The sequence below is a fragment of the Aspergillus aculeatus genome (genome assembly GCF_001890905.1).
Source record: "Aspergillus aculeatus ATCC 16872 unplaced genomic scaffold ASPACscaffold_7, whole genome shotgun sequence".
Lineage (NCBI taxonomy): Eukaryota > Fungi > Ascomycota > Eurotiomycetes > Eurotiales > Aspergillaceae > Aspergillus > Aspergillus aculeatus.
Genome location: NW_017962982.1, coordinates 1,569,553 through 1,583,345, shown reverse-complemented (window position 1 = coordinate 1,583,345; position 13,793 = coordinate 1,569,553). Strand labels below are relative to the sequence as shown.

Below are 13,793 nucleotides of genomic sequence, written 5' to 3'. Positions count from 1 at the left end.
AACTAGAAAGGAGAAAAGAAGGAAAAAAAAAAAAAAAAAACCAAGCCACAGGCCGCCTGACTTGATCGCATGAACTCCTTTGACCGATGATGGGAGGGGACTTTCATCTGTCCTGCACAACATACCCCTCGATGAAGAGAATGCGCACGTAGTCAAACACATGGATAGATGCTAAAATGCGGTGTAAATAAAGCAGAATACTCCGACCCCTGTCGATCACGATGACAAAAAGCACACATGTGACTTCCATGCTGAAGATAACCCCGGTCTGCTGCACTCACTTTGTCGCGCCCCCTTCCTTATCATTAGAGATTACCACCAATAAACAGCGTCAGGTGAGCTCACACTGTGGCGAAGACGCGGGTGTTGGAAGTCGGTTTGTAATAGATAAGAGAGAGAGTGTGTGTGCATGTGGTCGAGCGAGGGGTGAACCGAGAGGTAGACAGCAGTGCGATCTTGTACTCTGATACAAGACAAGACGGAACTCTAGTATTAAAATGGTTCGTGACCGAAGATGCGAGACGAAAGACACAAGAAAGAGAGAGCAAATCACTAATATAGTTCGCCGTTCCGAGCCGTAGCACCATGAAAGAGTGTTGGAAATGATGAGGGAAAGGAGGTTGAGAGGGCGTAGGAGAGTCGTTCTATCGGATGGGAGAGGGAATAACGTCCCTCCCCTCTTCGAGGCGAGAAGACAGAGAACTCTGGCACATGAGAAGAAGCGTGAGGTGTGTGAACTGAAGTGTTCAACCACCCCACCAGAACCCAAGGGATGCAGACATAAGAAAAGAAACACATATAGCCCTCTCTCCAGACCCAGGATCGTATTTTCCTCTGCCAGCAGCAGCAACGTCGGCATAGCCGAGCACGTACGATAGAATGGAATGGGAAGGAGGTGCTTGGGCTATTGCTCATGATGGTCGCATGCTGCCTGTCATACCTCCCTGGGATGTTGAAGACGGTGAATAACGAAAGAGAAAGTCGAGATGCCAACATGACAAGGATATTTCGTAGAAGTACAGAATCGCTCGCGTCCCGCTTTTTTTAACTCAACCTGGAGCGAGACCGAGAATAAGCATAGGGACCGCGACAAACGGAGAGACGAGGATCGTCACCTACCGCAGCAGAGCGCCTTCATCATCTTCTGCACGAATGTAGGCTGCGGCTCATTGTTCGCCGGACCACCGGGGCCTTGCTGGCTGGTCTTGGCCGGGTTTGCAGGGCTGCCCATCTGTCCGGAAATGTTGGCATTCGAGTTCTGGAACTGCGCTTGAGTGGAAGTCGCTGGCGTGGCATCAAGGCCTCCGCTCTGACGCTTCGGGGCCATTCCTCCAGACACGCTTGGCCGATCGCGCGTCTTTCCAGCTCCAGGCTTGGCCGGAGATGGAGGCGGAGGCTGCGCCGCATTTAAACGATCAGCAGTCACTCCTGGTCGGCTACCCCGGAGCTGTTGAGCGTGAAGCTCCCGCGCGGATGAGTTGGGAAGGGTGTTGTTATGGAGATGCTGCTGGGATGAGTACGATTTATACTCCCAGCCTCTACCATTGTTGAGCTTCATCCAGTCATATTCTCCATCTTCGACATCGCCAGTATTCTTGAGGGCCTGCGTCATCAGGTCCCGGAGGTAGTCGTAGTCGGGAGTATCTTCGAATCCGAGGTTGCGGACATAGGTCAGGTATTTCGTGAACTCTTCTGTTCGTGGTATTAGTATTGTTTGGGAGGAGGTAAGAAACTCGCAACAGTCATACCTGGGAAACCATCGCACAAATCCTTAATCGCAGTAGTCTGCTTCTTTTCGCCAATCTTCTCGTACTTTTGCTTGTTGGTGGCAGCCTTGAGACCCTGCCAGGGGAGTCCACCTCTCAGGAAATACAAGAAAACATGGCCGAGCGCCTCAAGATCATCACGGCGCGATTGTTCCCGTCCCAGGTGGGTGTTGATGCTCATGTAGCGGGCTGTGCCGGACAGCGATTTCCGCTCGCGATAAGGGATATGCTGCTTGGTCTTGGGATCTCTGTACTGCTTGGCCATTCCGAAATCGACAACGTGGATTACATTAGCGGCTTTGGTACTGGGGCGACCGATGAGAAAGTTGTCAGGCTTGATATCGCGATAGATCAAGTTCTTCTCATGGATAGTTTGGACTCGAGACAGCTGTTGGAGGTGTTAGAGATATGGAAAGTGGAGCGAATAACATGGAGCTCACCATCTGTTTGGCGACCATGACAACAGTCTTGATGGAGAACCGCCGGTTGCAGTGATCAAACAAATCCTCCAGACTGGGGCCAAGCAGGTCGATGACCAAGATATTGTGGAGGCCCTCCTGACCAAAGTAATAGACATTGGGAATGCCAGCTGCGCGGTATTAGCCCTGATTCTGAGCGGATGGACCAGGATAGACTTACGACACCCGACAAGGATCTTGTAGGTCCGATATTCATCACGAAGTTGCGGGGCGTCACTCTTGCGGGGTTCCTGTTGACGATTAGCATCGTGGAGGAAAAAGACCTTGTCCACCTGTGCGCGGTATCTCGTACAAATTTTATCGCCACCTGTTGGTTATTCAGGAGATTTGTTCCCTCGAAGATCACACCAAACGATCCTTCGCCGATCTTCTTCCCTACACGATAGTGAACACCGACGACATTGGATGATGAGGAGGCCATGGCTGCGGGAGTCGGACAAGTCGGGCAAGTCGGACAATGAAGGCGAGAGACCGCAGACAAGACAGATATCGGATGCGGTGATCAGGAGACCTGAGAACTGACTTCACACATGAGGTTAGCCCGAGAGAATTGAACTGGTTGAAAAGATTGAGAAAAGGAGACTGTCCGATAATAGGCAGAACAGACAGTGATACGAGACAAATGCTTGTCAGGGGAGAGGGAGTGGAAAAGGCGAAATTGATGATGGGTCCGGGGAGGTGTCTCACAACAAGCCCAATGTTTACCAAGCTCGACCCTGCATATGAAGATGGGACCCAGGGAACAGGGGTGACAAGACTGGGGCAGATACCGACTGCGGTGGAAGGCAGACGAAGGGCAGGGGACAGCTACTCGAGCGATCGCGAGGACGAGGATTCGGAGGTGGTGCCAAACGGTTGCAGAAGTACCCTCGGAAGAGGGGGGGCAAGAGGGAGGCGGCGAAGCGGCGTCGAGCGAAGTTGGTTTGGTGGTGACGGGAGGGAAGAACCAGGGATTCCGGGGAGGGAGAGAGAAGAAGACAGACTGGGGGCTGCAGGCTAACTGACGGTTTGAAGATGCGTCGGTACGCGAAAGAGGAGGAATATATCCAGTGATGAGACACGGAGGCGATCAAAATAATCGAATAAAAAGAAAGATTTCAAGCAAATTCCCTTGAAATTGACCAAGCGCGTGGCAGTAGCAGCAGGGAATTGGGAGGCCGAAGCCGTAGGGAAGGAAAGGATTGAGGAGGGGAGGATGGATGAGATCGGAGGAATTGAGGACAGAGGTGAGCAGTGAACACACCAGGACTGGTATGAACCAACTACTGCTACGGCCTGCCTACGAGGGAAAGAAAGGGAAAAAACGAAAGGGAGGAGGAGGGAGGAGGAGGAGTAGGAGGAGGAGAGTAGAAGACAGTGAGGAGAGGAGAAAACGAGGCGGAGAGAAGAGGAAGCGGGAGAAAGAGGAGAGAAGAGACTAGAGGCTGAGTGAGGAGCAAAGCTGTTGTTGCTGCTGCTACTACTACTACTACTACTACTACTGCTGCTGCTGCTGCTGCTGCTGCTCCTTCTCCTCCTCCTCCTCCTCCTCCTCCTCCTCCTCCTCATCCTCCCACTATGCAATACCAGGGCCAATGCCCGTGTTAGTGCCAGTACAGTACAATCAATGCCAGTGCTCACTCGCCCACTCACTCTTTCAGGCACTCCCTAAGTTACCACCACTTTACCACCACTTGTTACTACAGAGGCGATGGATTGGTTTGGCTTGGTTTGGTTTAGGCGTGATATGGCTCGGTCTGGTCGGTCCCGGTCTGGGTCCTTTTGGCTCCTTTTTTCTCTCTTCGATCCTTTCCTTCTCTTTCTCGTGACTTTTTGGGGGGTTCTTCTTTGTGTCTATGCTTTTATCATCTCCTATTCTTCTGTTGGATATAATTTCTTCTACCATGTATTTCTCCCTTTTCGTTGATGTGATTGAACTTGATCCAGTACGAATGGGGTAAACTGTACTCCTACAGACTGATTGGATAGTAAAACAACAATGGACATAATGCTGCTGTTCTTGATCAGGCTTGGGTATGGATTCTGCCCCGTTTTTTTTTTTTTTTTCCTTCTCCCTCTTTCCCACGCCCCCTGGTCGGTATGGTAACATCTGGTATGGAATACCGACTAGTGGAAACTAGCCGGGCGGTGATGGCGCCGATGGGCGATGATGGATGAAAGGGCCCCCAAGCGATAGGGGAGAAAGGGCGGTTATCGGACGGTTTCGGGGTATCAATTGTGTGTGTCACTATGGTGCCTCCCTTCAACTTCAGGATTGGGGGGGGAGGGAGAGAGGCGATTGATTATTACTTTGAGACAGTGGGAATAAGCCATGCATGCATAGGTGCATGCTTTGAGCAATCCACATCCCGTCGGTAAGGTACCAGAGTAGAATGTTATGAGTCCAATTTGTTTATCCTAGAATCTTACATAGTTGTGGGATAGTTCTTGTTCTTGTCCTTGCTCTTGCATCAGTTCCTTGAAATCAATTGATCAACATCAGAATCATCATCATCATCATCATCATCATCATCATCATCATCATCATCATCATTATCATCAGCGACAGCAAGCAATAGCAATATTAAACAGCTAGAACTACATAGTACTAGCTAAAACTGGGACGGGGCACACGGCAGGTTCCTCTCGCGCGTCTCCTGTTCTTCCCTCCTCCGGCCCCTCCGCCCCTCTATAAACCAAATTAAGTTACCACTTGCTACCAACTAAGTAAATTAGGTACATCTCGGTAAGCTTCGAAGATTCTATCAGTCCAATTCAGAGGTCAGCAAGACCAAAAGACAGACGTTGACAGAAGAGAAGAAGAATCCCCATCCCCTTCCCTTCCCCCCCGATTCACAAGCATGAGTTTGAATCATTATTCTCGAGTACGGAGTAGATTTCGGAAGCTTCGCCCCGGGCACCAGGGGACGGAGTCACTAGCGGCGCCTCTAGGCCAAATTAGCTCTATAGATGGAGAAATGGCTCGACGAGATATTAACCCGTTAGACGCGCCACTGTTCCTCACTGGTCTGGTCTGCTCCCACACCCCCTCGGAGGGTTCTAGCCATCTTTGACGGCGAAAATGGCAAACAAGAGCAATTCTTCAGCAACTAGGTGTCGGCATGATGCCACCAGGAATGAGGGTTGGGGGATGGAAAAGGAAAACAATGTACAGCGCCCGGAGCAAGCGCAAACAACATTCATCTCAAGTGACTTTCCAGAATCTTGATTCCCTGCCGAACCAAACCTTACAGAAGGAGGTCCATACGTAGTTAGTTACTACAGTGACTGGATTCTACCTTTTCCTGCGGGCTTGACGCCCGTAATCATACCCGACAGAACCGGTACGGCTGGGGAATGAGGATGGACAGATGGATGGATACCTGTCCGTATTATTTAACAAGATGATGGAGAATTGGTCGGATTTAGTTACGTAGTGCCAGTGGGTGGGTTCAGTTGTTATGTGCCTTAGTGCCAGGTACCTAACGATCGGTTATCCGATCAGTGAGTCTCGGAAGAGTGGTGAGTAGTTGATGATTATTGTCATCATTATTATTATTATCGTCTTAAATTAATCTTGATGTAATAACGACCATCTATAATTGGTAAAGGATAAGCGCTATGCGCTCGGGAGAGCCGAGCCGTTGCTGGCAAGCAAAGAGAAAAGAGAGAAGAACGATTGGGAAACATGAATGGATGATCAAGTAGATTACGCTAACTAACTATGCTGTATATCGTGGTCCATAGCCTTTTCATATGTACATGCGGTATCCAATGCTCAGGGACAGATAAACATGTATTGTAGGCCAATCGCCTTGTTCAATAATGGGTATAGAAATGACCCGTCATTGTAGCTGTCAACCAGTAACTCACCAAGATCAAGTAGTTACTTTGTACAAGTCCGTAAGCGCCAGATGTATATCTGACCGAGTGCCCCGACTTCAATTAATCAAGCCCTGAGGCGGTGATCGGTAAAAGAGCGATAGCCTAGACTAAGGGGAAGATGGGAGAACATGCCCAGTGGCTTGATTCTCACTGCACTGGCAGCCTGGAACTGCACCCCTGACCAGTCCTGACTGCGCCCTGGGGGGAAGAAGAAGGGGGGGGGGGGGGGCCACCACGCTTAGGGTCTGGAGCTACGACTGTCCCGGTTAGCCAAGAGGGGAAGCCGGTGGAGTTGCGACCTAAAATGGAGTCTCTTTTTAGTACCTCCGTACGATACATTACGAAACATGTAGTCCAGTAGCTTTAGTAGTATCTAAGTATTTACTGATAAGTTATTCGATACTAGATATTAGCTCCGTACAGTGAATCAGTGATGACCTGTTGGGGATTTACCAATCATGGTTCTGTGGAAAGGTATCATTACTGTTCTTCTTCACTTTTGTCTCTCAACTCACTCACTCGATCAACCGCGGCCCCCCCCCCTTCCTCTCCCCAGTTACCAACCACACTAGATTAACTAGGTTGGGTTCGTGTGGAATACGAACCTGCCAGCGGTACCTGAGCATCATCTCACGAGGCTCACTTACATACCGAGTACTTTAGGGCTCAAGATCTGAAAACCACGGCCATTGCGACGGGAAAAAATTGCCGACATCAAGGTAGCGCAGTTGGAAGGATGTAACTCCTAGCCCTCCTGCTTCCAATACCTCCGACTTCACAGCAGCAGTGGCACACCTCAATTGATGATGGCGCGATGCATCTGACATATCCAGGATCCACAATTCATTGGGTGTCAAACCCCATTATCTGAAACGTCTCTTATGCAGTCTTGAAACGGCTTTCCCCATGTCAGATGCAATCCGACGTGTGCAAAGCTCAGTCTCAATAAGCAGGACGGCCATTAGGTAGATACTCTATGCTAGATAGGCGACAACATAGTCTATGACTGACACTCTCCACCGGGTTCTCCCCGCGTGCGGCTCGACTGCTGAACGTATCTGGCCAGTGCTGAGCGCAAATCAATCGGGCCCGCCTTGCGCCGGCCTGGCTGTGGTAACAATCTATCTATACAGGGTCCAACAAGCGAGCTCTTACAACTCTTCGGCAGAAACATCCTCGGCTTCACTGCCGAGCTCTTCCGCTACAAGATCGCGACCATCATCCTCACCATCCTCATCCTCATCCTCATCCTCGTCCTGGTCCTCGTCGTCCTCGTCGTCTTCCTCGCTGCTGCTGCTGCCGCTTCCATCTTCACTGCTGCTGCCAGGGTCATAGTCCTCCTCATCCTCATCCTCTTGGTCTTCAAGCTCACGTTGTGCCTTTTGCAATTCACTCTCTTCTTCTTCTGCTTCAGCAACCCCTTCTGCAGTGGTAGTGGCATCATCTCCGGTCTTGGCACCGTTGACATTGTATCGTTTCGCACGGCGGGCTTCTGCTAGACTAGCATCTTGTAGGCCGTGCTTTTTGATGTAGGTGTCAATTGCAGAGAAATTCGCCTGGTCGATCATGGAGAACTCAAGCTCCTGGGTCTCGTCGCTGCCGGACGGACGGGCTAGGATGTTGAGATTGAATGTTCGCTGCAGGACAGATGTGTAGGAAATCGATTCAATGTTTTCGAAGGCGAAAAATATCAACGGCTTCTTGAAGCCGAACAGGATCCCGGTAGAAAGAAGGAAAAGATAACCTACAGTGAAGCACCGTTAGTCAAAAGACCAAGCCATACCACTGCAGTAGGGTGTTTGATATACCATCTTTACTCCCGCGATGGGCCTTGACATGGAAAGCCTTCTCCCCCTTCCGATGAGCTTCCGGAATTGCGCTCACAAATTGGCGCTCATCGGGGCGGATCACCTTGGTCCGCATCAGATTATCGTTCAAGACCTGTTGAACCACCTTCTCCGCGCTCTCGCCCTCAGTTGTCCCCAGCTGCTGACCGGTTCCCGAAAACGCTGCTTTGGGTGGCCCATCGGCCACCGTCCACACAATACACTCAGAAGCAGCGACACCTTCCGGAGGAGTGTTGATGCCATCACTATATCGGGGGATAATGCAGAAATTGAATTGTCGCTGGTTCTTTTCCGGGACTGGAAGACACAGAACGTGCTCTAGTGACGACACGAGCACACATTAGCAAACGCAACTGATCTTGTGTGTGAGAAGGCAACTCACGGATCTTATCCAACTCGACCCCGAACTCCACCTCTTTCGACGTCTGATTCCTTGCGCGGAGGAATCCACCTCCGGCAGTGATCTCCAGTGTAAGCTTCTTCCGCTGCGGCACAGCGAAGGAAACATCCTGCATGTAGAATTGTAGTGGTGCGTCGGCTTTCAAGTCGCCCGGGGACTGTTGCGCAGCGGCAGCTGTATGACCATCCCCACCGTTTTGGGTCTTGCGTTTCTTCGCCGCTGGGCCGTCGTCGCTGACGGCCTCGATGGGCTGAACGCGGGCGTTGGCGACAGACCTGGCCAGCAGGTTGGATGTATATCTGGCAACGTCTTCGAATAGCGGCGCATAATGCGGGGTTTGCTCTGTTCAGAGAAGGGATAAGTCATTAGGGGTGATTTGATGATTCTGTTCTTTCGAGTCTTGGGCGTCACCATCTGGAGCCATTGCGAGCGTTGATGTGGGGGTTGGAGGTGGGGAGAGGGATACTGAATGGTTCTTGGAGTGACCGACAGTCTTCACGTACCGATCGCATCGTAAACACGTTTTCTAAGGGCAGGTTCGGCAGCAAAGGCACCATCAATAACGGAGCTCCTCGGTGGAGGAGCTGAAGATGAGGAGTTTATTGTGGCAAATGCCATGATGAGGAGGATGATCGATGAATCGATCAATGGATAATGAATAAATACAATGTAACAAGCTAGATGAGGATGATCCGGTAATGGATAATATATGATTTTAATCAGGACAAGGAGGATATTGCATGAAGCGGGCAAACCGAGAATTTGCGACGCGCTTTGAATAGCAAGGTAGGTGGAGGTGGAGGTAAGTAGTTTTTGGTTAAGTAAGATGGAAGAAAGAAAAGGACTGCACTCCCACCTACCTGATCCCTGGCGGCTTGGTCGATCGGGTGCGCGCACCAAATGCAATTGGAAAATAAGTCGAACCTGCAATCAAGAGTACCTACTAGTTTCTGCTGAACGTCCTATTATTGGTGCAATGGTTGTCTCAGGGCATTATCATGTTAATGCAGTCAAGAGTTCTTTAGTTCAACTTCCTTCACAACTCTTGATTGTTAATGATCTCAATACAAGTCATATTCTATGCTACAAACAGCACTAATGTACACTCATCGTGGAACCCAGAAATAACGTCGGGAAAAGGGGGGAAAAGGAACCACCATGAAGCTGTGATTGCTCTCATCAGTGGCCAATGGCCGGTTTATTAGCACCAGGTGCTTAGGCGTTCGTCATGGCCGCCTGCTTCTTCTCCAAGAAAGCCTCGATGAACCCTCTTGTCGTCTTGTCCATCTTGTATTTCGGAGGGGTTTTAAGCGGGGGTCTTTGAGGCTTCGGCGCGTTTTTCGCCTTATTTTGGTGTGCCAAGGGGGTCCACAAAGTCTGACTTTGAAGATATTCCCGCTTGTAGTCTTCCATCAACTTCTTCTCCACCCACTCAGGATCGTGCCTGGTTCGGTATTTCGAGTAGGGATTGCGAAGCTCATCGATGACCGATGCGGGGAAAGGTGCGAACTGAAGCGATGGCAGCCAAGTTGGCGTCTCAACTTCCATACGGAGGGTATCCCACTCTTCGTCCTTTGGCGCTGGGGGCTCGACCTTAGGCCAGGGGATCTCAATGTCTTCACCGGCAATATATCTGGTGTGTTTAGGGGTCTCGACTCCGTAGCCACGTTCGAGGATGGGCCCTCCGCCATAAACATGCTCCACCAGTACATCTCGCGTTTGGCCGGTAACTGGGTCATCGAGAGCGACCACAAGGCGAACATCGTCCAAGGACAAGGGAATGCTGACAGACTGGAAGGGGGATTTTTCCCCGTACTGATCGGTCATCCACTCGGGAAAGTAGATATCGGCCTGTTTTGAGATTTGACAGCAGTCAGTCGAGTGAGACGATCCGAGATCGAGCAGGAACAAACAGTACCATGTTAAGGTCTTTCACCAACACCGTCTCGTTGCTGGCATCCACCTTCACGACCTCATTGATCTTGCCCTTATCCTTGCCCTTCATCACACACACCCGATCGCCCGCCGCGATGTTAATGTATTTCCTCCGAAGATGCTTGGGAATGGTCGGAGGGTTCAATGCTTGCGGAGTCAGGGCACCGAACTTGCTTCCCGAGAGAGCGGCATCACGCTGGGGGGCTAGAGGTCCACGCATCCAGTCTTCACGGCGTCGGAGCCTTTCCTCGCGGAGGTTGTCGAGCTCCATGCGCTTGTAGGCGAAACGCTGGCGGAGAGTGTCCTTGTATTCTTCGCGTTCGGCCACTTTGGCCGCCCGGATGGCCTTACGCGTGGCCTGGTTCCGGGCCTGCGCCGTTCTCTGAATGACTTTCTGCATGGTGATCTGTTTGCGATGCCAACAATGGCCGTCCTTACCCACGGAATCGCGGCCAGATTGAATGTCGGGGAAGGGAAAATTGCGGTCCTGTTGCAGTCACGTGTCTACCCGTGGACCACCACCAATCAGATTCGATACCTTCATTTCAGTCGGGTTTGGTCTGGGCATTGACTATTACCAGTAACTATTAGTTAGTCGGTACTACTAAGTGCAGCTATACTCATGTGAGTACCTCTTGTAGAGCTACCATCTTATAACTAAAGATAAGTGGTTACAGCAGAAATCGCCAACCTTGAGACTGATCTTTCATGGGTGTTTTCAAGCTATGGTGATTGGGGTTTTCGAAGTCACGCGCGACTGGCGTGGGATAGACATGATACTAAATCTGACCTCAAAGGTTTTTCACCTAAATCTAGTATACGCCCACTTTCCATATCTGAGTGGATCATGGTAGCAATGGCTCTGACCTGACATATTAGAGAGCCGACTGCAGAGCCTACCTAGCTAACAACATAGAATCTCGGTTCAATAACCAATCGTCCCTGGCGACGGCATAGAGGAGGATTGGACAAGATCCAATTCCTTAAGAGTAGTTGTCCCTCGACGGCCAAGTCATACAGTGTATACGAATAGCGTAATCGTCACAGGTTCATGGCGGATAGATGCGAGGGAGATCAAGGAAAGTACTATTGTCTCATTCGCCATTCATCTGACAAGTGATACCTACATAGTAACTACAAGCTCGCATGGCTTGTTATGGCTCGATCGTCAGGCTTGTCCGTGTAAACCACGCTTAACAGTGGCAACCGTAGGAAGAAAAGGTCGACAACACATCAGACCCCCACATATTGCGAGATTTGCTTACCATAGAGGTTGACAGATATAGGCCCGATCATCATCCCCAACAGTGATCTAGCCTCTTTTCTTCCCCAGCTGCAGCTGTGATCGATGTATAGTGTTCGCGAGGGTCGCCTCCGCCTCAACCAAACGTCAAGGTCTAAGCAGCTTCACCGAATGTTAGGTAGGTAGTCAATTCAGTATGCACGGGGCGGTCCAATCAACAAGCACTCAGCTTAGAACTGGCACAGCATTAGCGCAACAGCCCTGCGATTCTGATTGGAAACGAGCCACTCGGTGACGATCTGAACAAAGAATACGATTACGGTGTGCATATGTACGATCGCTACTCCGTACAACGAGTACCTACTGCAAGGCTACTGCTGCCAGGTTATCTGTGGCTGAAAGATGGCAAGGCTATACCCGGGTATTATAACCTCGTAGTCGACGCTTGTAATGTACTGTATGTTTGCATGGACTTGCAGTAATTAGTACTGTATGTACAGTTAGTACTCTCTCTGCTTTCTGCTTACAACGTCAACAATGCGAATTGAGTCGACCGCCATAACCATGGAAGGATGCCTGCAGTGCGTTGGTTTATACTGAAAGCTGCATAGGAAGAAAGAGCACGTCACAAAAATGAGAATATGCTTCATGGGGTCGACCGCACTTACTAGGGTGGTTTTCCGGTCCCATTTGATGACGTTGACCAGGGAGGAGAGTACGTACTGTAGCAGCATGATTAGGGGGCATTGAAGATCATTTGCACCGCCACGTATCTCTGGCTCGGGAATCGGTCGATGCGAGCGAAAATCGAATCTTCTGCCAGGGTATTCGATTTTCAGTAATTCATACTGAGCAGGCAAAGATGCATACACTCCCCATGCCTCTCAGGTGAGAACACACACGTCATCTATACTTGTTGGACGGTTAGAAGAAATTCGGTGATCGCTGCTAAAAGCCGCCAGAGTTCCTTCTTGACAGAAAAGCTCATGCCAATCACTCTCCTGGTGCATCGTAGGGGTTGATTAGACTGGACGTTATGTAGAAAAGACTGTCTAGCTGTGCTCGAGCTTGGACACCAGCTATCTTGGGCAATCGGTGATTTCCGCTTGAAGTATGGAACTACAGAGCCCGGCCAACAAGCATGGCCCATCATACAGCACTGATGGTTAGATGGAAGCCCGAGGACCCTCCCCGCCAGTGTGCCGACTGGCGTCTAGGCCTCTCTGTATATATAGGACAGCGACGGTAACTAAAGATGGATATTGTGAAAGTTCATGGGCGCAGAAACACTAGTAATGGTTTTCAAAAATGTACCGAATGATGGAAGCTTCCTTGAAACCATCTTTTCCGGGTCTCGAACTACCTCTCAGTAACTACGCCCTGATCTAGAGACTTACTTCTCAACCTACATACATATAGCTTCCAAGAGACTCGAACAGGCGATTGATAGCGAAGATGACGACATGCAACTCAGTAATATTCAGTAGCCGGAGCGGAACGGGGGGGAATGGATTTCTAGGTAAAATTAAGCCATAGAAAGAAAGGACCAGCTAATAAAAGCAGAATTGGCCCTGGATTGGTCGACAATAATAACTACCTGGTACTTACTGACTATAAGTATAACTTACATAGTCCTGACCGACCACAGACAGGAATTTTACCAGTTTGATTGAGTTAAATCCGGTCTCATACCATACCATACCGGAGTGTCAGTTGTATTGGCTCCTGGCTCCCGTCTTCAGCCACGGTGGCTTTTAATGGGAATGAAGGCAGCAGCTTAGGCAGCTAAGGAAGCAGAAATGAGTTAAACAAGTTTAGCGGACGTGAAAAAAAGGCGACTAGATCAAGGAAGGTCGGAGATCATGGAAAAGGAGTACAGCATTTAGGAGGATGCCTATCGACCATGTTTCTCCATCAATTCTCAGGTAGTGTGGCTCTTCTCCGTAGACAGCCAGCCTCCCTAGTGGCACGGAAAGGACAAAAACTTATCAAGAAAAATAACAAAAAAGGTATTATTAAAGAAGAGGTTGCAGTAGTCGGAACGGATAATCAGAAGTTTGCAGTTGGTTACAATGTTTGTGATGACAAGAGAAGCAGGAGGAAGAAGATGATAACAATGAAGGAAAGGCAACAAATAGAGAAGGGGGGAAAGGGAAAGTATAAACAGTCTTTTCACAGCCACATTCATAGCATCTTAACCACTGGATGGGCGGAAGGATTGTTTCAGCTTGTTTAGTATGGGGAAGGTGGTTAGACGAC

General features: G+C 49.9%; 3 protein-coding genes across 3 annotated transcripts; all 3 read right to left on the bottom strand.

Annotated features, from left to right (window-relative positions):
- Positions 1-1,111: 1,111 nt before the first annotated feature.
- ASPACDRAFT_78492 (casein kinase I) lies at positions 1,112-2,666 on the bottom strand (the record flags this gene model as incomplete). The annotated part of the gene is made up of 5 exons (XM_020205191.1): positions 1,112-1,692; positions 1,749-2,154; positions 2,207-2,355; positions 2,406-2,475; positions 2,538-2,666. The coding sequence occupies 5 exons, from the start codon at positions 2,664-2,666 to the stop codon at positions 1,112-1,114; spliced, it is 1,335 nt and encodes a 444-aa protein (XP_020056879.1).
- A 4,594-nt stretch (positions 2,667-7,260) lies between these two features.
- On the bottom strand, positions 7,261-8,974 carry rtt106 (putative negative regulator of DNA transposition (Rtt106); the record flags this gene model as incomplete). Its single annotated transcript, XM_020199571.1, has 4 exons — positions 7,261-7,853; positions 7,918-8,274; positions 8,339-8,698; positions 8,860-8,974. 4 exons carry the CDS (start codon positions 8,972-8,974, stop codon positions 7,261-7,263), a joined length of 1,425 nt encoding a protein of 474 aa, XP_020056878.1.
- Positions 8,975-9,499: 525 nt separating this feature from the next.
- On the bottom strand, positions 9,500-10,720 carry ASPACDRAFT_78490 (mitochondrial 54S ribosomal protein uL24m). The gene is made up of 2 exons (XM_020205190.1): positions 10,275-10,720; positions 9,500-10,207 (listed from the first exon to the last, which is right to left on the bottom strand). Exons 1-2 carry the CDS (start codon positions 10,689-10,691, stop codon positions 9,572-9,574), a joined length of 1,053 nt encoding a protein of 350 aa, XP_020056877.1. The 5' UTR covers positions 10,692-10,720; the 3' UTR covers positions 9,500-9,571.
- Positions 10,721-13,793: the final 3,073 nt, after the last annotated feature.

Coding starts and splice junctions, on each gene's coding strand:
- ASPACDRAFT_78490 (XM_020205190.1), bottom strand. CDS start 10,691: ATGCAGAAAGTCATTCAGAGAACGGCGCAGGCCCGGAACCAGGCCACG. Junction 10,208..10,274: donor TGGTGAAAGACCTTAACATG/GTACTGTTTGTT, acceptor ATCTCAAAACAG/GCCGATATCTACTTTCCCGA.